We start from the raw sequence: 24,630 nt of genomic DNA, 5'->3' as shown, positions 1-24,630 counted from the left end.
TTAATTGTAATGTAAGTCTGTGGAGTCATGCACCTTGTGCCAGCCCTTCAGTGGCCATTTTCGCCTCTTCAGCATGAAACCTTCATGCTTGTCGGGCCGCTGGACGTTCGTCTGGCCAATTTTCAGGCCTTCAATTATTTCCCAGCTGTCAGGCTCCTAAAAGAGATAAACAAAGACAGATAAACATCTTAGATATGCACATAAACCTCTTTCAAACTGGCGCTAAGAAGAGCACTACACTCCAAGTGTACTGTAGATCCTCAGGATCTACAATACGTACATAAAACGGGAAAGAACCACTTAGCACTAGTTATCTGTACCTTAAAGAAGAGAAACTAACTGCCCTTTTTTGTTATACCCTTATTGTCATCACTCCATTAAGCAATTAAATACATTTTAATAGCACAACTAAATGAAATCCTACTTAAAACATGGCTGCATCGTATTCTAAAACAACAACGACTGCTTCAGGGGGGTCACATGCTCACATATAAAGAAAACTGCAGACAGAGCTTCTCCTGATGAAAAATAACCAGCATAAATGAGTACAGCCATCTGCCGCTCCAAGTAAGTGACAAACTGTTCATTTTGACACTGGCAGCCAGAATCCTTGTTGTGGTCCAGGCCAACAAACCCTTAACAGTAGAAGGAATATTTTGCAATGTTCTGTTCTGTATTTACTGCATAATAAGCGTAGTAAATAAAGATGGTTAGCAGTGTATGGGTTTGTTGGAGCGCCTTGTTTGACTTGGTAAACAGTAATCGGATAGTAATTGGATTTTCTTTTGAGTTATTACCACTAGTATGACCATTTCAACAGTGTGTGTAATGCAGTGGCTGATTTAGTGTTAATTAAAAGGTCGAGAGGGGGCGGGGTGAGCAAACGTTCTCCAGTGTGCTGTTAAAGCTGTCTCAGCATTCTCCTGATTTCCATTAGCTTCCCCCCCCTTGCTCTCTCTGCTCCCATGATTCTGTGAGTTCTGCTTATTTCAGGACAGGGGAGGGGCAGGGAAGTTTACCTGCAGCCCTCTCCAGCTCATACAAACAGAGCTGGACCCAGGTTAGCGCCATGTGGCGAACCACGACACAAGGGCAGCGTAATGTAATTAGCTCTGTTGGCTCCTCTACCCCCACCCTCTGAGGGGTGATGGAACGGCCAGAAAGCTCAGGAGGGGTCGAGTGAGTCCTCGCGTGATGAACGGGTGGGTGGTGGTGAGAGGGTACGGTAGATACCATTACTCAGGCCCCCGGACTGAGTTGCTGTTACACAACCCAGGCCCACTGCAATCTGCTCTCACAGTTTCAGGGCTGAGAGGTTTTTTTGCCACAATGTCCTTATGCGTCCATCATCGCTCCTCACAAATCGTTCTTTTGACCTCCTGACAAAGCTTTACGAGATTCTATAATCCTTACACTGCATCTTCAGTAACCAAAAAAGGAGGTCGATTGAGCTGAAGAGCTTAACTGCTGACAAGCAGAGTACTGAGACTATACCAGCCAACAATTTACTACTGCATCTAAATATTTAAATATATATATATTTAAAAACCAAAAAATATATATTTATCTGAAAGTTGAGTCATGGCAACTGGACTTTCTTTTACATCTGAGGATGCAGAATGAAACGTCTCTACATTAAAGTAAGAAAGTCCAATGACTCAACTTTCAGACAAATACACATTTGTGAATCTTCACAGACACTTTTTATTTATGAATTAAATTTTTTTAAAAGGTGAACTATCATATTTGATTTTATTCATTGTTTTATGTTGATGATTATGGCTCATGGTAGCACCTGAAAATCCAGAAATGAAAGAGAAATCCAAGATATGATAAGATATGACATATGATATGATAAGATTAGATAACTATTTATTAGTCCCACATTTACAATATTTAGCAGACGACCTTATCCAGAGTGACTTACAATCACTAGTAACAGGGACAGTCCCCCTGTAGACACGCAGGGTTAAGTGTCTTGTTAAGGGACACAATGGTAGGGGTTTGAACCCGTGACCCCCTATCACTCCTCTACTGCTCAACTGTCAAGGTGACGCATCTTCATTTTTTCCAGACAACAGGCATCATTCTGATTACCTGACCGCAGTCATCTGTTTGCGTTTCAAATAAACCTAATGCACCAACGGGAACGATCCTGTCCCGCTGCGGCTCTGCAGACTGGCGGGACGTTGGAGAAACGGTAATGGGAGAGCCATGCTGTAAAAGGATAAATCGATGGCTCTGCGCGCTGAATGACGAATCGCTCCCTCTGCAACAATTAACCGCCCGCGCATCCTGTCCTCAGCCTGAAAGACATGTATTTTAGACATGCATCGAATTAATGATACACAAGCCTGCTTCTATATCTTGCAACACCGCTGTCCTGAGGGAAATCTTAAATCTTCTTTGGCCATACATATTACTGTAAAGCTCACAAACGCTCCCGTTGCCGAACTCGCTTCAGATTAACACTCAAAACGTACTGACGATTCAGATAACAGTGTTTGTCCTGCAGAACTAGAACTAGACGCTTTTTACAACAGAAGAAACGCTCTCCCTGTCCTGAGGGGACCCTCCCGCGGTGACACGGAACGCTGCAGTACATTACACCCTGATGCCACAATGAATCAACATTACAGGTGTGGCCCGCGAGGCCGAGAAAAAAGGACAAACACTCCTCGGGGGACACTTTAGAGGTAAATGGAGGGCTATAAATACAAATGCGGTGGTGGCGTTATATTGTTACATGACAACTTTGCAGCCCGCAGAGGCTCCCACGTGGAGAGAGTTGGGGGGAGCGTGAGAACTCTGTAAAATAGGACCTGAATGATAAATCCCTACCGAAACATTAACAAACACAGCGACTGAGCCCTGATCGTGATGATTATGTCTGACAGCCCGTCTGAGATTGGAACTTGGGGAACCCTGTTAGAACGGGGCCACTGACATCACAGAGAGCCGATGTTGGTAGCTTTTTTGTGGCGCGGCACAGTGTGGGTCTGTGTAGGTGTGAAATTAAATGTTTAGGTGTGTACGTGTGTGTGTGTGTGTGTAAAATTAAATATATAAGGCACACAGAGCCAGCGGAGAACGGCAGCACTTTGGCGGAACCCCGGCGGGGTTCATCTGCGGTTCACAAGGCAGACTTCACGCAGCCTCCTGTTGTTAACAGGCCCTGCTTATGTGCTGAGATAAGGGACAGCTGTCAGGAAATATCCACATGAGATTTTCAGCTAGTCCTGCTTCAAATACACACACAAGCCTGTGTATTAATAGTCAAATTATTTACTCACGCCACCCCACCAGAAACTCCCCAAAACATGCTACTAGGGAAGCATCTAGCTCAAGAAGCTCAACCGGCACAGGCCGGGGATGATGGATGGGATGTTAAGCACTGTTTAGCTGAATAGCGAATGTGACAGATGCTGCCAGTGTGCCAGATATGACAGAATCACGCGGGACCTGCTGTACCACCAAACCTCAGCATCAGCTACAGACAGGCAGTGATGATGGTGGCCAGTAGGGCTGATTATCAAACCAATTCATTCATTTGCATAATATAAATATTAATATTTTAATGAGAAAATGCTATACTTTATCTCTGTTTCAAGAGCCAGAGCATCGTAGTTATAATAATTAGAGTAAAAATAATAATCTTGCTTAATTTCAGAGCGCATAATATGCTGTGACAGTTGTATAGTAATTATAAATGGCTGAATAATGAACTGAGGAGTGAGAACTCATGTGAGTGAGTACAAACAGACACCATAAGCAAATTTACTCCTCCCTGCCTGAGACCGAAGAGACTAGGTGAGATAAATGCTTATCACACCTCCGCGGCTTTTAAATAGGCGCAGAACAGATCTCCCACCCATCCTGAAGACATTTCAGCACCTCTCAGCTCGAGCGGGGATCAGCGGAGATGTCTGCTAATTAGCGCACTGAAGCATTTTGTCCTAACAAATAAAACGAGGAGGAGTGTAATTCAGAGAGACGACATCGGGCCTGAGGGCTCATACAAAACCCTTCAACCACTTCACATTCCCTATCAACATCAGACTGGTCAATTATATTCTGTCATAATTACGTTATTTTAAGAATCCTATAGTGAGAGACATTTACATTTATGACATTTCAGACGCTCTTGTCGATGCTTTGTGGCCCATATCTGATCGGCATACCTGTATAGCGAGACTTAAATCATGTACATTTACATCATTTATCAGACGCCCTCATCCATAGTGACTTACAATCAGTAGTGACAGGGACAGTCCCCCTGGAGACACTCAGGGTTAAGTGTCTTGCTCAGGGACACAATGGTAGTAAGTGGGGTTTGAACCTGGGCTTTAGTGGATAGTGTTACTAGACTACTACCACCCATAAATCAACCAAAATCATCCGTTCAATAGAAACTAACTTGCATTACCACTAGAAGCCCTATTAAAGAGCAAACAACCTTACATTAAAAACCTAAAAGCACAGTGAGGAGATATTCACAGTAAGAATATTCATCAGTAATTTCTGGTGTTATAGTGCTTATTTCTGCATAAAATTCATTTTTGCAGTCATTTGTTAAATGCATATTTAAACTGATAATTTTATCAATTTTCTACATATGTGTGTGTTTATATGTCTTAAATAAGGTCAGAAGACTCCTGAACTCATTATATGTGTACAGACACCTTCAAACACCAAACTAACTTCCTCTTTAATCTTCACCGCAGGCTCGTGGAGACGTTGCTTTCAAGTGCGATTTCATTTCCTAGCGGCGGGCTTCATGCCTTCAGTGAAGTGTGATGGGTGCAGCACCGGGCTTTAATTGCACCAGTTGCAACCCCCCCGGGGAGAGAACGGCACACACTGATGCGCGAGGGGCCGCAGCTCATTAAGGCGTGTCCGCCTGGGAATCCCGTGGGAGGATGCAGCCCTGGCGCTGCAGAAGCTACACGAACGTGTGCACCCACACACACACCAGCGACACACCGCAGTCAACCCCTGGGGTCACCGGCTGGACAACTGCACCTCACCAGCGTGTCTGAACCGCATGACAGAGGCCGTGGGAACTGGGTTAATCTGTGGTAAGCTGACCATATGTTCCAACTCTTGTACTTATCTGGCCAACTGAAGTGTTTCCAATCGGTTGATGCTGATTACAGTACAATTATAGAGAAGTTTAGATGTTACTCTGCAGCTCCTCAGTCTTTTCAATGGAGAGTAATGTGCAATCTGTCCCAGTATCTGAAATGCCTCCATCATTTCCAGGTTTTATTATCATTAGCAGAACTGTACCTACATTCGCCAATTATAAATGACTTCTAGAGGGAATATTTTCGAGGAACAGTAACAGATGTGTTGCTATGGGAGGGTTGTCAAATGTCCGATAGCTCAATAGTTGAGCAATCACCATTATTGGAATGGAGTGCTGCAAATGGCAGAATGACGAAGAAAAAAGGATGCTGGGATACAATGACTGCATGGCTTGACTTTCACTTCTTAGTCTCAGATGTGGAAACTTGCTAAAAATGGCATCCTGTACCCCTATGATGCTGCCGTAATGAGACCTCCAAGGCTCATAATGAAGCTCTCCTGTGGAGCTGTGAGCTCCGCCCCGCCGTCTGCAGAGGGGTCTAGTCATGCTGCTTACTTGCCGGCTGTCTCTCTGCGAGGACGAAGAGGACGAGGCGCTCTTATGCGTTGGGGTGGAGGTCTTGTGGACGGGCGTGGAGCTCTGCTCCTCCGTGCTCATGGCTCGGGCCTGCTGGCATCTCTGGTGGTGGGACATGGTTTCCAGTGGTGGGAGGGGGTGTCCTCGGTCAGCAGCTCCGGAGCATTATCCGCCCGGCCATCCACTCCAGCTCTTGTTTTCCTCTCACCTTTATCATAGAGGGAACAGAAAGGGGCCATTTAATCCCTTCGTCAAATGCATCCTAATTAACAACAATTCATTTTGTGCACTCAAAACATCACACACTTCATGACAATTTCAAGCCAGTCGACTCATCGCTGCTCTTTTTTTTATTTTTTTTTTATTTTAAACCATATGAAGACAGCGTCTCTCTCCAATCCCGCAAAGACGGTCTCAGGCCTCACAGGGCCTCGGTGACGCTTGTGGTCCCAGTCACAGAGAGCGGAGGCGGAGGAGCAGCCCTCATTACAGCCATCCGTTGCCTACGAGAGCAAAACGTCCAGAACTGCTTTCTCTCTCGGGAGAGAGGACGATGGACTCGTCCATTATGCTGCGCACTCAGAATGTCCTCTTCACCGCCTGATTAGCATAATGAGAATGAATGGTGATGGGTGGAGGATGCAAAATCGATAGAGGCGAAACGGCATCTGTGCACAGACTGTGGTAACAGGCTGAGTCATGTTTAAATATTATTTTCATACGGGCGCTAAGGTAAACACACGCCCTTCGCGTTAGGTGATACGAGCGCTGGTGTTGGCGTAATTGTTCACAGCCAGAAAATGAAGCGATAGGCGTCAAGCAGGTCAATGAACACAGCAGCGGCGCTTTTAGTGGCGGCGGCGCGGTCCTCGTCTGTCGCTGGGCCGGGGTCTCCATTAAACACGCCGTGGAGAGGCAGCTTGGTTTGCTCAGGTTAATTGGAATCGGAGGAGCGCGTTCCTCATCCACATCACGCACCGCTCTATCAGCAGTTGTCCCAGTTTTCCACTGAGGACATGGGACAATGGACATATGCACAGAGCCGCAAGGTTTCCCCTTGGGAAAATGGCCCAGGATTCAGGCACATAAAAAGACAATGAGAAACAAGCTTGGAAAAGCTAGGAGGACGCGTCCTCCTAATAGGCAGCGGTGGCCTAGCGGGTAGGGAAGTGGACTCCTGAGTTCAAATCCTGAGCTGTCATGGTGCCAATGAAAAGCTTGGGTGATTTTATCCATCGAACAAGCTACCATCCCCACTAGCGGTGATGAAATTTATCTCATAATCGACGCATCGCAATGCAGACGTGGACGATTCCGCATCAACGCACATACCGATTAAATCATAGTGACGTTGCTTGGTGATTTTCTGGTGGCAGAATAAAAATGTAAAAATGTAGTGCCGGTAGTGACTGTGGCTTCCTGAGTACAGGGCCGCGCCGGGTAGGACTTCGGTCTCGTCCACAACAATGTTCAAAATGAACGCCCTCTGAAGGTCATACAAGCTTTTGCTCTGCTTTGTAGCTGCGTTCAATTGTTAATTTTGGCAGAAATTGACTCCAAGAAAAACGCTACATGACATTATTTGCATTATTCGACGCCATCCGAACATGCAGCCGCCTGCTGAACGCTCCAATGATCAGAAAACCGGTTGCCGTTTAGTCTGCTCTTTCGTTTTGTATGTGCTCACAATGACAAAAACAATCACCTTCACTCCTGATCAATAACATTTACAACGAAAAGAAATGTGGCACGGCAGTCACTGCGAGACCAAAATAAAAATAAAACTAGTGCATTCAGCAGCTATTACCATATTGGCCTGAATATAAAACTGTTTTTCTCCAAATAAGTCTGAAAAAGTGGCTTTGTCTAACCTCAAAAAATACAATGCAAACATGATACTTTGTCTTAATTAGTCTTGGGAAAATGTATTGTCTTATATTCTTACCAATACGGTAACTTGACGGCACTAGTAACTGTTACTGTATTTTGCAGACAGGATTTGCACGTAAACTTTACAAAGTAAACTTTTCGGGTTATTGTTTGACAGCTAGTCATGAACAGGGAAGATGTTGTAAGGAATAAATGGCTATGAACAAGGGGACGGTTCGGATTCTACATATTATTAATCCGGTAGCAGGGGTTCACAGGGTTAAAGAAACTGGAGCAGGCATCAACCAGTGTGGACCAGAGGAGGATGGGTCACCCTTGATTCCTCTCCAGGACACTCGACCCAGAGTGTCTCTAGGGGACCGTCCCTGTAACTACTGTCGCTCTGGATAAGGGCGCATGATAAATGCTGTAAATGCGAATATCAAGGTTTTCCTTGCCACAGTCACCTTTGGCTTCCTCAGCATGGGTTTTGAAAACCGTAACTTACTTGTGTCAAGGTCCATTGTGCAAAGCACCTCATTGATTGATTGATCGAAACAAACAACAACAACAACAAAAAAAACTAATTATATTCATGGCGTGGGATCAAAGGACAAGAGAGATGAGATACAATTTCTGTCGCTATAAGGTTACATTACTGCACATTGCACTTGATTGCTAACAGCGTGTTAACCTGATCCTCCAGGGCTCACAACGACGAGTAACCCGATAGCCGGCCTACATGGGAGAAAGCCCGGCCCAGTAAACATTGGCGGCGGTCTGGATGGCGGCTGAGAGTCTTTTTACCGTGGCTAGAGGCACCTGGCGAAGGAAAGCAGCGCCGCGACCGGACAGAATATCGCCACGGCATGATGCATCGGGGGACATCTCTCCCGGCACGGGCGCTCAGCACGCACTGCTGGACGGCCGTAAACAGAACACTGCACCCGCCCATTTATTATTCAGAGCCGCCCCACCTCATCAGCCTGGCCCGCGGCCAACACCCAGCTAGTGAGCAGAGGTAAACCCAGCGCTGCTCACATCGCCAGCCGACATACGCGCTACCGACACTACCGTTTCCGAGCACGAAAGGGGTTTAAATACAAAAATTACTCAATGGATAAGGAATAATTATTGAAATAATACAGGAAAAATGATGTGCTCAGACCTACATCTGCTGATGCTCTAGATACTGTACTAGTTGGTTTATTGCTTGTTTAATCAGTACAACTGTTTTCCGATCAAATAAACTCATAGAGAAAGGTTTTGACCCCTTTGACGTCTTTTTACATTTACAGCATTTATCAGACGCCCTTATACACAGCGGCTTACAATCAGTTGTTACAGGGACAGTCCCCCCCCCTGGAGCAACTCAGGGTTAAGTGTCTTGCTCAGGGACACGATGGTAGTAAGTGGGATTTGATCCTGGGTCTTCTGGTTCATGGGCGAGTGTGTTACCAACTAGGCTACTACCACCCTAAACCCATGCGATTAAATTTCAGTAAACTGCTTTTTGACATTCAGTAAAGGTCCCACCGAGATTTGAACTCGGATCACTGGATTCAGAGTCCAGAGTGCTAACCATTACACCTATCCCTTAATAGTCCAAACTAATTTTTTTAACAAACACGAGGGCATCCCTACCTGACTCTTGAATAACAAGCAGTAGTTACAGAACACAGCAAAAGTTTCTTTTGTCCATCTGATACAGCAACATGTTCTTCTATGCCTGTCAAATATGACAGTGCTGTGGTTGAATAGTGCTGTGGAAATGCATAAAGGTCTGAATGAAATAAACAAAGCACTCACAGAAGCCACTGAATGGTACACTAGTTGGTGGTAGATGATGCACCAGAAGGTAGACCCGTTGTGAATACAATTAGGAATCAGTCTGATCCTTTAAGTCCTGTCACGGTAATTATTGCCCTCCATGATCCGTCCCCCCAACTAGTGACCTGATGCCCTTTTTCTGGAAAGCCGATTACAAGCAGCAAAAGCAGATACTCGACCAGAAAAATTAGAACCACGTGATTTCTTGTGAATTCACCTTGAAAGGTCACAAGACCGTACTTCCCAGTGAGAATCTTCACTAAGATAACACAAGGACACAATTGTAAGTGAGGTTGGATCCTTCAACCCCCAAAACAAAATGTAAGTAGATCAAAATACTGAAAGTAGTATTCATTCTAAGCAGCAGTAAAGGGAAGCATTAGCCATTTTTTGCAAGTCAAAAGAAGTGAAATACAGAAGCGAGTAACGCTGGGAGAAGCCCACATCTTCTGAAAGCACACGTTACACCTCACGATGAGGCATACGTACCAATCTTCATTCCTGTTAATGCTCTTCAAAATGTAATGTAACTGGTGCCAAATAACTACTAATATCCTTACACTATTATTACTACTGGTATTATGTGTCCGTTTGTTCACTGCTGTTCAAAATATCCTAGTTTTCTGTGAAAACAATAGAAAAAAAAACTACAAAATGAAAGATAGTCATGACAAAGTCAAAATTAATGATAGTCAAACCCACATGTGGTGATGCACCAGATACTGAACTGGTGTGAAGACGGCCTGTTGCACTAAGATCATTGCAAAAAGGGTTTTCTGATAATTAATGCTGCTTTTAAAGTGACAGACCTGCATTAGTGAACACAGTATTCCATTGGAGTGCAAGACTAACTTGTTATTGATATAGTTCCCGTCTACATGCATGAAGACATTGCATCATTAACAGACATTCCCAGCAACCAGAGCTGGCATGACCAAAACACGAACAATGTTCACTTTTAACAAACTCAAACACAAGACCAAAAAAAGAGCACATTACTAAACAATCGTAAAGATCTGAATGTAGTCTTCATAAAATACACATATCTATTCTGTTACCACGATTTACTGAAAAACAGATATATATCATACAAAAAAAACTGCACAGTTCAACAGCTCTCCACGTCTTTGTGACTCATGGTGCAGCACCGCTGAGAGAAGCAGAGCTTCTGTGGGCTTCATCAGCACGGACGGGACACAGAGGAGGCTACAACGTTCTCTTCATCTTCACAACTGGCACATCAAACCCGCACGCCTACACTGGGGTGACGGGTGGAAGCGCTGTGACACCAGCAGCAGGTACAGGACAAAATTCCGAGGAAGCTTTTTACATAAACCGCTCCGGGACTGTCAGTGCCAAAAAAGTCCTCCTTCACAAGACACAGAAAGGGAATGACTTGGCAAGATTTGCCATATTAAACTGGAAAATGGAGCAGAACAATTTCATTCAAAGGTCGGACAAATAATTAAGGCAAACAATAAAATGTCTTTCTCGTAGTTATTCCAAAAGAAAAAGATAAATTATTGCCAAAAACAAACTAACAAAAGTGCTGAATCATGGTTACCTGGTTGAGAAACACTGTGCTAAACATACAGGCATTTTATGCACAAATACAAAGAATTAATGGATGAACTGAATATTAAAATTTAATAATTTTTGCATCCAATGACTATTTATTTAGCTGTATTCTGTATCCCCAATGATGCCCTCTTTTTGCCAGGCCTCACAAATCCTGTTCATGTATAAAATACTATTTTTAAAAGAACTTTTTTCATTTTTAGTTGTGAAGTAACATTTAAATTACATCATGAGTAATTACAGTAAGTGATCGTAACTTCAATTTCTGCTAAAGTTACCATGATTGTTATTTTTGCCTAAATTGGGCAGCCAGCGTGATCAGCCTTTGGCCTGCTTACTTCTCGTGAGATAATCGTTCATGCTAAATACTAATCTTCACGTTGACAGGCTTCATTCCAGGCAGGAGGCCATGGACAATGACGGCAAGAGAAAGACAGGAAGCTGACACCGTGTCACGCTAGCGTTGATTAACTGCTGTAAGCCAATAGGACAGAAGCAGAGAGACGGGATAAACTTTGGGTCTTTAACCCAAATGAAGGGAGTCTCTCCAGACTGGCCAGCGCTGCAGACGGCCAGCTCGAATGGTGAAACCGATCCTGCCCTCCGTCTATGGCCAGAAGACCTCGCCATGGTATGGGAGTCTGGGATTATCCTCCACTGACCAGAAAACATCAAAGACATCAAAGGGAAATTTGAGTTGATTTTTTAGGGCCCTGCAACCATAGCTGGCCAGTTGCACCACACCCACTCACAGATAAAATTATCTGCAATTATAAAATCCTTCCCAGGGTACCCCCAGTTTTTTTAATCTTAATTTTAAAACTTTTTAAGGCCTTTTAAGGCCACTTTAAATTCAATTCTCAGACCAACATTGCACCTTTGCTGGCAAATGAAAGAAATATAAAAATATACATAAAAAATATATTTTAGTGCAGTAAACATTAACCAAACATCCACAAATTTCACAGACATATTCAGGGTGACGCCCCGGTCACATCATGGTAAAAATATTTTGTATACCGTCACAAAAAGTGTGAGCTTTTAGTTTTCAATATTGTGCACGGACATGGTCAAAATCGTCAGGATGTTGTCAAGAAGGTCCATTTGAAGCACTGAAAATGTTGAACAGTCGTTTCAAACACGGTGTAAGTGTTTTTTTTTCTTCCTGTGAAAAGACAGTTTAACATACACACACCAAACCTGGCACACACATGTGCTGCTGTAAGACAAACACATTTATAATTGACGCCCCTGCACTAAAAAGCATGAGGGGGCGGAGTTTGGTGACGCTTTACTTCCTGGTTTTCAACGTCTGAAACTGCCTGCTTCTCGATGATATGGGTTAAAAATAAAAATGTGGTTTTGTTCTATATTCTTAAGTCCTGATTTGAAACCATGCAGCGAAAACCCAATTTCAATAACTTTTACACTGTCCAAGCGCAGCCTAAAGAACGTCAGGAAATAAACAAGAGTGAGCAGATCTTCACTGTGTTAACTCCTAGGGTTAATTACAATTTGGACCACAAATAATAACAGTAATAAAACAATTATCATATTATTAGTAGTAGTTGCAGCATTTAAGTTATATCAACAATAACACACTGATAAAAATAATTACTGACCTTGGAACCAAACTTTGGGTTTTATTGCAGCTGTAATTTACACAGAGCTCAGATCAGAATGGCAATTCAGTAAACCTCCATAAACGTCAAGGAGACAATTGGCTGAAACCAACTATGTACTAGAACTACTATAACAGTAAAGTATGTGTCATAAGAGGTATATATATATGCACACTTTGCATCTATTTATAGCTGCTGAATTCCCCATTTCAGCGCTGGTCATTTTCTCCATTATTCACTCTGGTACATAAAACAGGATGTGATGGGGAGTAAATAGCTTTCAAAACACAAGGTTGCTGCTCTCACCATGATGGGTCCTCCGGGCCACAATCACCTTGTCCCAGGCAGCGTTCTACATGCTCTGAGACAAGAGCCTTGAATTTCGTCTGTCTTCTGAATCATTTATTGCACTTATACAGACTACATCGTCCATGATTATTTCATAAATGCCTTTTTGAATTTGTTTAAGGTGTTTAATTTGACTGAAGGCAATGGTCTCAGTGAGCTAGGTTACAGGCGTGGCAGCCACCGTCCAGGCTGTCTTCACAATAGCCCTAACATGTGGGCATATCACCATACAAGGCAGGACGCAGGTGATGACGTTTAACAAAAGGCCACTCAGTGCGTTGCCAGGTTTGTAGCAAACGTGTTTGCCGTGCAAACAGTGTCAGATTCAGCCATTCTCAGGTCAGCCTGGAGGAAGATGAATCAAGCCCTTTCTCCCAGCTCAGCAGAATGTTTACTGGAAGCGTAACACCCGGTGGAGAAAACCATCCCCCACCTCGCCAACGTCTGAGTGGATCCATAACGCCGGCCATTCTCCTTTCACCCGTAACCCAGGTCTCACACACACACACACACACACACACACACACACACACACACACACACACACACAGACATTTCGTGTGAATGTGTGTTTACAAGGTGTGGGACAATAAATCAATATGGCAATATACTGTGATACGATGGTATCCGATATCAATGCATCTTTGTCAAAATTTGTTTGTGGAAGTCAGCTTTAACAGCAGAAAAAAAGTGATATCATCTCAAAACCCGAGGTGTACAAAAACACAGCAGAGACTATTTCTTTTAACAAATGTAGTCTTGATGGGAGATCACCTTATATTCGGGATCATTGTAAGTTCCAGTACAATACTTATAATTTTCAAAAACATTTTGGAAAAGGTCATTCATTTTGTATTCAAAAACATATTACCAAATATACAAAATGATATGCTACAGTCATTACACATAATGTGCACATTAGGCCTGTCACAATACTGAAATTTCAAACTCAATACCGATACTAAGGATGGACATTGATACTCAGTACTATTTTCGGTACTACAGGGGGAGGAAAAACAAACACAGAAACTTTTAATTATTATTTTTTTAATAAATAAAGGTTTTTTTGGAATTAGAGCAGTAATTGGGCCGGCCCGAGCCTGACAGAATCAGACCCAACAAGTACACTGTTTTAAAAGCCTGGATATCTTTGTGCGCTTTATTCACGCCGTATGAGCGCTATACTCCATTTCCCCTCCTCAGCATCTCTCGCGCGATAATTAAACGAATCAGCTGACCACTGTAGGGGTGTTGAAATTAATCGATAGTCGATGCATCGCGATGCGGACATGGACGATATTGCATCAGGGGAGTGCGGAATGAACACAGGCCATTTTTCTGCTCATTGTCGCAATGTATTTTGTATTTGAAAACATCATGTGACCATGGAGAACATTTATTGGGTGCATCGATATCGAGGCATTGATAATCGAATCGAATCGTGAGACCAGTGAAGGTTCACACCTCTAAAGGACGGTGGCCAAGAATTGCAAATCAAATTAACATTTTATGAAAAATGTTATTTAATAAGAAAAATTTACAACATGCAAAACAATCACAGACACAAATCACCAATCAAACTTACCAATCACTGAAACAAAACAAATTGTAGTCGGCCAGGATATTCCGTGAACCGGCAGATGCAAAAGTATCGATACCAGTGCTAATTAGTATCGAGGTCAATACTAAGTTTTAGTATAGATTAATATCCGAGAATATAACAACCATTATGTATATATATATATATAACAACCATTATGTAAATTACTCATAATTTTAAGTAATAAGCACTTTTTTCAATTCTGTAAATCAGATGATTTGAACATTATGTTCAATCACTCATAACAATGAATGTAATGTTTCTGAAAATAATCTTAATTTATTCTGTCAACCCTTGCCTGCTGATAGGCTGATTGTTGACCTTTCAGGAGGAAATGACACAACCAAACGGCATTTTCCACAATATTCCAACTCTCTTCGGGATTCACTAGTCATGACGTAGGGCTGAATTGGTGTTATCATGACAGGTTTGAATATCGCGGGTCACCCCGTGATTCCCACTGCTATTGTTCGCGCTGCACTCATTCGAATTACCCCGCGGTCGAGGGAGGTGACTTCATTAAAAGAATCTAATTAGACCCGGCTCCTCGACTCAGACGCTGGTGTCTGTGCTTGTCGTAGCTCATTAAGGTGAACACCGGAGACCCCCGCAGATAAAGCGGAAAGGGGCTGGGCGCCAGGAAACACAATTACCCGTGTATTCATAATACAGTCGCAACTACAGTCGGACGGGGTTATTACCTGGTTATTACCCAGTTATTACCTGGTTATTACCTGACAAACTGCCATTTATAAAAGCAAACGGCGCTCTTTGGAGTGGAGTGTGGGGTGATGCGACAGCGACGGAGAGTCGGCATGTGGCGCAGCGCCTCGTGACTCATCCATAGCAACAGATCGGCAGAACTGAGGACGACACACATGGTGCAACTAGATGCGCAACACATCTGGTGTCAACGTCTTTTTAACCGATTAACAAAGCCCGCGGCGCGTCAGGGGCGCCGGCTTTGACAGCCGTGACGGGTGCCATTGTCCGATTTGTCAACACACTTCACATCCACAGGTAGGAACTTATAAACAGGTAAAGCTGGTGCACCAACCGGGAGAAAATGGAGCCGTAACGCAGGGTGTAAAGTCTGCACCCTGTTAGTATAAATACCCCGGCAGGGGGGGGAGAGAGACGGGAGGACTTGCTCGCCATCCCGTGTGACAGCTCGGGCGAGCGGCCCCGTCACTTGAACAGATGCCTCGTTCTCTCGCTCCGTGACCAATCGTGCGACTGGCCAGTTGTTCGTATCCGACGCTGCAGGCGACTAATTACGATTGTGATTAGCCACCAGCCTCCACCTCCAACCCTCCACGCCCGCGACAGACTAGCTTGTGACTCAGACAATAAATCAGCTTATACCCGTACTCGAGCGACCCGGGGATTTGGCCCAGGTTATCGCACGCCCCGTAGGCGGCGTACCTGACGAGCGGCACAGGAGCCGACTCTGGAACAACGGGGACATCTTGTTTTATGCATGAGATGCATTTTTGCTTCTTTTTTGGAGGAATGGCTTCCCCTCCGCAGGCCGCGCGGCCGTCACGGGGCCTGAATTATTAAGCGAACGCCTAATTGACAGGCGCCGACTCCTTAGAGTCGTCTTACATCGAGGGATGTTATACACGGGGTTGTGTTTCCACCTGTAACCCAACGACTTCAATTAGACGCGGCCGGCCACCAAATAACGTAATGGCATTACGGTCTAAACTTTGGCGCTTTAAGCACTTTAAAAAAAAAAAAGAAATCATTTCTGACAAAAACTAAAAGGGAGGACGTGGGACTGGATGCACCGATCAAGGTCAGGAGAAGGTCCCGAATTTCTGAAAAAAGGAGAGTGACGCCGCATCGTCCCTGCCTGACCTTGCTCGGTGTGAAGTTCCCAGTTCTCTGGAGTCGTGGCTGGGCTGGAGTGACCACCTTCTCCGCGGGGTTGGGGGGGCCACAGGCACGGCACCCCACAATTGTAAAGAAGGTGGCCCCAGAATTGAACGTCCAGGTGTGAATATTTTTAAAGACTGTACCAGGTACACAGGTCACCGATCGATGACCTCGTCCCCGTGGATGCATTACCTCACCGTCATGCCACGGACCACACGGAATTCTCGCTCACTTCCCGTACAACTCGAATTTTCATCATTATTCCATTATTAGTCTGTGGCTCATATTTAGAACGAGAACCACGTCGAAAGTCACAGTCACGATAAACCCGCAGCGGCGGCGGTGCAGATGCGGAGCCCTTACCGACCGCCGTGCGCCCCGGTCACCATGACTCGCCGATGCTCTTTCTCTGTCCCCCGGCTTCCCCGGGCCCGTCAAGCCGCGGCGGAGTCCCTCCCGGCGCAAGCCCGACCGAGACCTCCAACAGTCATCGCTCGTCGTCGTGCGGTGGAGAACCGCCGGCTGCTCCGGGTTCGTGGGGCGAAGCCGACTCGGGAGCGCGCTGTGAATGGCCGAATTCGAACGCGGGCAGACGGACGCTCGGCGCGACGCTCCTCCCTGCAGCAGGGAGCGAAACGGGGCAGACCGGAAGGCCCGGCGCGGATCTCGGAACACGGAGCTGCTGCCACCGGTTCCCGGCAAAACCAGGAACCGGATTCTTAAACTAAACCAGGAACGTTGTAAATACACAGTGATAAAAAAAAATTACTGTGTTGGTCTCAATTTCATCTGAAAAATTACAGGAACGTAATTGATGCTTTATTCAAAGTAGCCATGAATTTGCGTCCCCATTAAAGTTATACTCCCAAAGATATTTTTAGCTGTGTAAATAATTAATACGCATTTAAACCGGGCTTATTTGGCCATCTGTGTGCTGCCACCTAGCGGACCTGCATAGTGATGACAAGAATATTACTATTGTGTTATGCATCTTTAATTACCTATACATTTTACAGATATAAACAACTAAAAATACCTTCTGCAGTAATAATCCAATCAAATCAGCATCTTCATCTCTTTGAATCAGACAAAAAAAAAAAAAAAAAAAACAGAAGCCCAAGATTTTTCCACACATTTATCCACTATGTCTTTTATTGAGATCAAGTACATTGTAAACAAGTGTGCTTATAATAACTTCATCTCATATTCTGTATTGTCTGTTGAACTTAATATGTACACCTTTAAAATGAGCAAGCAAATAAAAAAAAAAAAAAAAGGTACTAAAAGCATTATTTCAGAAATGTAATGAAGTCACTGTCCGTAGCTATGAGGTCGTGTCATCATATATGTCCGTCCAGTCATGTAGAAGGTCATGTTACAGGTCATGTCAAACCTCTGTAAGGACAAGAAATTAGCAGAATTACAAAGGAAAAAAACAAAACTGTCTTATTTCCACGCTCTCAGTCTCCTTAATGGACAAATGCACCTGACATCAAAGATGCTTTTTAAAATTACAGACCATCCGCAAAGGCTGCAAAATCCTGAGTAATAAAATAATAATAAAAAAGAGACAACAGGCCACAAAGAGACCTCCTTGAATTTTGCTTAGATTTACCTGATTCTGGTTGATTCTGAAGCTTAAGCAACATTACTTGGCTGAAGAAATTTCTTTAGAGACCAATGACAAATCATTTTAATTAGTTCTCCTTCACCAGCAGTCAACCACGCTACTTCAAATATAATACTATTTATAATGCTAATAGTCAGTTATCTATGAAAGAAAATTTTTTTTAGGAATTAGCAATACTAATAATACATCGCAATATTAAATGCTGCATTTTCAGTGATCCAGGCAGTGTGAAACTATGCACAATGAATGCAACGGAATTCAAAAAGCAGAAGTTGGTTGAACAGGTCCTGGTTAGGTATCTTAATAAACCATCATACATAATTGCATAAGCAATAAATCACAACCAAACAACATGGTAGGGTGGTAGTAGCCTAGTGGGTAACACACTCGTCTATGAACCAGAAGACCCAGGTTCAAATCCCACTTACTACCATTGTGTCCCTGAGCAAGACACTTAACCCTAAGTTGCTCCAGGGGGACTGTCCCTGTCACTACTGATTGTAAGTCGCTCTGGATAAGAGCGTCTGATAAATGCTGTAAATGTAAATGTAAAACATAAGTTTTGAATTTATTTTAAAAACAGCCATAGAGTGGGTGTGTATTGTCACAATATGATATGCATCACGATACACCATTCACAATACGATTATGTATCACGGTTTATTGTGATACTTTACATACTGCAATAGTTCACTGAAAGATGCTGTGACCGGTCTGACATGTTTTTTACTCTGAAATACCAGGCAGTAATTATAAGTACCATGCTGTACAGCGCCATCTACCGGAGTGGAGGTTGTAGTCGCATGCTGATTCTAATCTCTGCTGACCTCACAAAAAAAAAATGCTCAACAGCATCACCCGGTGGACTAAATCTGTATACAAAAGTATCGATATTTTATGTCCCTGTATCGATACAATATCACCAGGTAAAATATTATGCTATATTGCTGTATCGATACTTTCTAACACCCCTAGGCCTTAGCTCATTTTATTTAGCTTATTTATTATGACTATGAACTGAGAGTCAACTGGTTAAATTTGAATCTATTCAAATCAATTAAGTTTAATGTGACTTGTGACAAATTACAGCTCAGTATTTATCCACACATTGATTTGGCACTGATATATGGAGAAAAGGATTTTTCGGTATCTTACCCATCTACTCACTTAGTACGTTCTCTGCCGCTTGTGAGACTCTTCCTTGGGTGGGTCGGCCAGCATCACCTTCATCTTCACCCCATTCAACACTTTGCCGTGCAGCAGTCCCATGGCTTCGTTTGCATGTTTCCTGTCAGCATACTTAATGTAGCCAACATTGCGTCCAGGCACTAGATACACCTCGATAAGAGACCCAAAACGGCTGCAGGAACATATACAGTCATGGCTATTACCTATTACTTTTATACAAATATGCATTTGGCAAGATTACTTTTACATTAAGAAACGTTTTCTACTTGTTATTAGGATTAGAAATTTATTGAGATACTTATGAGATATCTGACCACATGTCATTTTCAGTTTTTATTTACTGATACTAACCCTACACTTGATTATGAAATTCTCAACAGTGGGTCTGGCCTCACCAGAACACTTCCTCCAGAACATCCACAGGTAGCGGTGAAGGGTTGAAGATCACAAACAGGCGCTCCTTCACCAGACTGTCTGCTGGGGCCAGTTTTTTCGTAGGTGGAAGAGCAACATCTATCTGAATTCTGGGCTTCTGTGGCATCACAGGTTGTGCATAACCCTGCAGTATGCATCAGAATATATGTATATACCATATACCATAACATAGAATATATGTACATAGCATCAATTCAGAAGGACACTTTAAAGAGCTAGGACGTGGTTGATCTTGAGTTCTAGACCAATCAGTCTATGAACGTACTGTGCTGGTCTTCATGAGCTGTGACCCACTGGGACCATTCCACACCATGGACATCATCTGGGCAGCTACAAGCTGCATGGCCATCTTCCCAACAGGGCTTAAGAAAATACAGTAAGATTTTAACCAGGATGAATAGCCGCAATTCAACAGTATTATAAAGTTGTGTAGTGACATACCTGGTCCTGTCTTCCCCATCGTCAACATAAGTCACAATAAGACGATTTCCAGGAGGATACTCAAAGCCATTCAGCTTCTCTTTAGCATACACAGCCGATCCAAGGTTGTTGTAGCGAATCATAGCTTGACCTATTAATGAATTAGACATCAGAGACATTTGTACAGCATATTTTAGGTTTAGGTAGATTATCTGATTACTACTGATGATCTTTCATCAATTAAATATAAAAGATAATCATGAGCTGTTACAGCAACTTATTTTTATTTCGTTGTGACATACGAATCATAAATTCCTAATGAATTCTGCTATGAAGTGTGACCTGTTGGAAAACCTACATGTTATTGACTGCTAAAATGTGGTGTGGAATGAATCAACACCTTTGTCCTTTACCAACCCAACCCCATACGCCACCTTTGGAGAAGCCGAACTGATCCCTTTGCATTTCACAATACTCCAGTCCTGGGATCAGGTCAAACAGTCCGAACATTTGTTCCTGAGAGACGCTGGCCCTCGAGGACACCATGAGGCATCTGGTAATGATGTCACTACTCCACATGTCTCCTGACGCATAGCTGTTATTGTCTGAAATAGGTCATGTCACAGTCATATTTCTGGGGAAAAGAGGAGACCTAAATGCCACAAAGAGACCACACAAAGGCTGAAAATACTACCAATGGGATATCCACTCATGCCCGGGTCATTGCTGGTGTGGTCTGACCGGTTATTGCTGAAGTAGTCATTATCGGAAGAAGAGTTTTTTGTCCTCGGTTCGGCAAGTATGGCACGAAATGCTGCAAAACAGACATGTTCCCTAAATTAATCAAGCTTGCAATTTAGCTACCTGTCTTTCATGTTGTGGAATTTATCTTACTTTTGTCACAGTTCTCTATAGCAATGGCTGCTTGTGACGGCTTGTAGAATCTCACGTAACCTAAACCTTTGCTTTCTCCTGTGGTTTTGTTTTTGATGATGATGCAGTAATCGATGCCTCCGTACTCCTGTTATGAAGACACAATCACATGTGTCGTCATACACTCACTATGTGGCGACCTTAACAAAGTGGCAGGTCACACACCTTAAACGTTTCCCTCAAATCGTCCTCGGTGAAAGTCTTGGGGATCATGACGAATATCCGGGTTAGATCCTCATCCTCTACGTCTCTGTGGCTGCCAGAGGACCGTGACTGGGCAATAAACACCTGCCAAACAGAAACAGAACACACCCATCAAACATCCTACTTCCAGGAGAACCTTCAGCTGTTCCAGGGCGTTGCAGACAACACTGCAGACATTGTAAATTCTAAAAATAGCAAAAGCAGCTTGTTTTGATTAAAGATCAATACATTGGCATGATTGACTATAAGTGTAACATATGCATGAATACATTTGTACACATCAAGTTCAAGTTCAAATTTATTTATAAAAAGCACTTTAAAACAAAGTTCACCAAAGTGCTATACACAGAACAGTAAAACATCTCAGACAGATTTAAAAGCCAAATTGAAAAACATGTTTTGAGGGAACTCTTAAAAGCAGGAAGGGATTTGGCCAGCCTGATGTTCAAGGGCATTTAGTCCCAAAGTCTTGGAGCAGCTTGGTCACCCCCAAGTTTCCTCCTTGTCTTAGGTACAACTATCAATGAATGTCCTGCTGACCTGAGAGCACGTGGAGGAGCATACAACTGAAGCACATTGGACAGATACTGTGGGGCAAGGCCATGAAGACATTTTTTTAGCACCAGTTAAAAGCTGCGCAGCGGCATTTAGGACCACCTGAAGTCGATCAAGTGACCTCGGGTTATAAGCCCAACACAAAGTGCGTAGAACTAGTCCAAACGATTCGTAATAAAAGCATGGATCAAAATCTCAAAGTGACGCAGAGAGAGAAGTGGCTTGACTCTGGACAGTTGTCTCAATCGAAAAAAAGCTGGCTTTGACCACTGAGCTGATCTGTGCATCGAATGTCAATTCGCTGTCCAGTTTAACACCTAAGTATTTCGCTGAATCTGTCAAGCGTTGACTTAAAGATCCTAAGTCAATTTTAACTCTCTCACTTGCTAAAAAAACAACAACATGACGTTTGTCTTTTTTTCAAATTATAAAACAATTATTCTGTACTTTACAACAACACCACGTTGATCAAAATTCCAGTCCATAGCTGATAGCTGAAAACATCTGTTAATGAGTGAATATCTTCATATATGCAGAGAGGAACTTTATCACCAAGGATTAGTCTTAAGTTCCAGTGGTGTGTAAGTCAGTCACCTAAACCTGTCAATAAATATTTCTTATTTATTTCGCAATGTTTTCTCTTAAATCTTACATAATGTATTGGTTTATGGAAAGCTTCCAAAAATAAATGCATGTAAATATATAAATGTGATACATGATGTTCATAAACTTGAAAGAAAAGTGAAGTGATATACAGTGGTAAACATAAGGTAAACATATAGGTACATTAGGTAATTTATATGATTACAATAGATCATTTCAAGTTAAAGGTGACATGTTAAATCCCCTATTATGAACATTTCAGTGTGAGACTATATAATTTTAATATGAGTTCCCCTAGCCTGTCTATGGTCCTGCAGTGGCTAGAGTTGTAATAGAGTTGTAAAGCATGCTTTGGCCATTCATTTTAAAGCTACAGACTCCGAAACGCGCGTCCTGGGGAAATCTCATTGTGGGACTGGATAAAAGTGGCTGTAACTCTGCACCAAGGCTCAATTTCGAAAAGGGGCTTCAGACACAGTATTAAAGGACAAAAAAGCTAAATAAAAAATCCTATCATCAAAAACTGTCCGCGTTTGTTTTTACATATGTACATGATAGTCGGAGGAAAAAAACGCAATTATGTAGGCGTAAAAATAAAGAGATTCTGGAAGTCGTCACAAGGTTTCTAACAAACGAGGGTCGTTCTTCAGGAAAGCGGTTCGTGAACCGCGAATTCAGCCACACTCATCTCACACTCGCACCTTGATGGGTTTGGTTCCCTCCAGCACACACTTGCCGTGCATGTCCTCCATGGCCGCGCAGGCTTGAGAAGACTTGGCGAATTTGACGAAACACACCCCTTTGGACTCCTTGGTCTGCTTGTCTCGCACCACCCAGATGTCCTGGATGTCCCCGAAGCCGCTGAAGTTCTCGCGGATCACGTCCTCCGTGATGAATTTGCTGGTGACGAGGAACAGTCTGCTGTTGGGCGGGTCGTCGAGGTGCGACGACGGTCTGCCGCTGTCTTCCATGTCGAGAGAGAGGAAAACAAGAAGAAGAAGAAGAAAAAGAAAAAGAACTCGACCCGAACGGATCAGAACCGCACAGAGTTCCACGGTCCGCGGCAACAGAGCGGTAGAAGGACGGCGGCGAAGGTCCGCGCTCCGGCGTGTAAATTTCCGCGTTAGCGCCCCCTGGTGTCTGGGATCCGCCCGCGCCAGCGCACAGCAGGGTACGAAATACAGGGTGGGCCATTTATATAGATACACCTTAATAAAATGGGGATGGTTAGTGACATTGAACACATTTTATAAGAGGTCAGAAACTTGTAAATAACTCATGACAGAATAAAGTGGCGTTAAAACCAAGCACACCGTGTTTTTTTCTTGTGAAATTGCCAATAAATTTGATGTGTTACATGACCCTCTTCCTATTTAAAAAACAAAAGTTGGATCCAAGATGACCGACATCAAAATGGCCACTATGGTCACCAACCATCTTTTCCCCCTCACAAATACTAATGTCCCACAAACAGGACGTTTATATGACCAACCATTCCCATTTTATTAAGGTGTATCCATATAAATGGCCTACCCTGTACAGCAATTATCAATATGGGGTTTGTGCGTCACTGTACGTCATTTATTCAATTATTTATTCATTTGGACGTATTTATAATGTATCTATTTACAATGCTTGAAGTTGTTCAGTAATATGGCTACAATGCCAGTGAGAATTCAAAGTGAATTCAGTGTTCTTCCACAATAATAGCTTAAACATTATTGTCTACACGGACATAAGTATTACGCTTTCCATGTGTTTTAAACAATACTCAGTAAAAATGTAAACGGGCCACCACCTTCACCCGTACAGAGCGGTGCTTATCTGTTGTTTTATTGTGCATTTTAGCGACAGTAATATTTACGGGTACGCAAGAATTCTGTATCAATGCGAGCGTTACATGTTGTGCACTTTGCTGTCTGTTGAACATTGGCATTAAATCCACTAAATACTTACGCTTTAGATCTACATATGTCTAAATATAATAAAACGCAGTGCTGTTGCTTTGAATAAACACATTAATCAATTAAAAATTAAGTATAATGCCATTTATATATCAACAATAGCCGGTTCTGGCTTGATTGAGTTTGGGCGCCATCTAGTGGAATCAAAGCCGCTACTGCAGCTAAACCCACAGCGTGCCAAGCACGTTATTACTCCGTATAAATGGTTTACTTACTGATCAGCAGGGACGGATTATGGGTCGTGTGGGCCCAAATGCCACTTGTGGGTCCAAACTAGTGCGGTGTACCGTGTTGTAAAAGCAGAA

The 24,630-nt window shown here is 43.2% G+C and overlaps 2 protein-coding genes across 6 annotated transcripts in view; both read right to left on the bottom strand.

Moving 5' to 3' along the window:
* osbpl6 (oxysterol binding protein-like 6) overlaps positions 1-19,305 on the bottom strand; it is a 39,774-nt gene extending 20,469 nt beyond the window's left edge. For 3 of the 5 annotated variants that reach the window (XM_028990609.1, XM_028990611.1, XM_028990612.1), the window contains exons 1-3: positions 16,757-17,025; positions 5,645-5,873; positions 34-156 (exon numbers count right to left, since the gene is read on the bottom strand). In XM_028990609.1, coding sequence (XP_028846442.1) covers positions 34-156; positions 5,645-5,782 — 261 coding nt within the window. In that variant the 5' untranslated portion in view covers positions 5,783-5,873; positions 16,757-17,025. Of the gene's footprint in view, positions 1-33; positions 157-5,644; positions 5,874-16,756; positions 17,026-19,178 lie in introns of those variants that run through there. The other 2 variants (XM_028990610.1, XM_028990614.1) reach the window with 2 other exon arrangements.
* rbm45 (RNA binding motif protein 45) lies at positions 17,516-23,482 on the bottom strand. Its single transcript, XM_028990615.1, has 10 exons — positions 23,063-23,482; positions 21,165-21,287; positions 20,961-21,087; positions 20,761-20,880; positions 20,501-20,671; positions 20,088-20,217; positions 19,912-20,008; positions 19,607-19,770; positions 19,191-19,383; positions 17,516-17,788 (listed from the first exon to the last, which is right to left on the bottom strand). Exons 1-9 carry the CDS (start codon positions 23,330-23,332, stop codon positions 19,191-19,193), a joined length of 1,395 nt encoding a protein of 464 aa, XP_028846448.1. The 5' UTR covers positions 23,333-23,482; the 3' UTR covers positions 17,516-17,788.
* Between the last annotated feature and the right edge of the window lie 1,148 nt (positions 23,483-24,630).

This window comes from Denticeps clupeoides, chromosome 9, assembly GCF_900700375.1.
Source record: "Denticeps clupeoides chromosome 9, fDenClu1.1, whole genome shotgun sequence".
Lineage (NCBI taxonomy): Eukaryota > Metazoa > Chordata > Actinopteri > Clupeiformes > Denticipitidae > Denticeps > Denticeps clupeoides.
Note: the sequence above shows the minus strand (reverse complement) of the source record. Positions and strands in the feature narration are given on the sequence as shown.

Coding starts and splice junctions, on each gene's coding strand:
- rbm45 (XM_028990615.1), bottom strand. CDS start 23,332: ATGGAAGACAGCGGCAGACCGTCGTCGCACCTCGACGACCCGCCCAAC. Junction 21,088..21,164: donor ATTTGAGGGAAACGTTTAAG/GTGTGTGACCTG, acceptor TCTTCATAACAG/GAGTACGGAGGCATCGATTA. Junction 20,218..20,500: donor TCAGTTCGGCTTCTCCAAAG/GTGGCGTATGGG, acceptor ATTCATTAATAG/GTCAAGCTATGATTCGCTAC.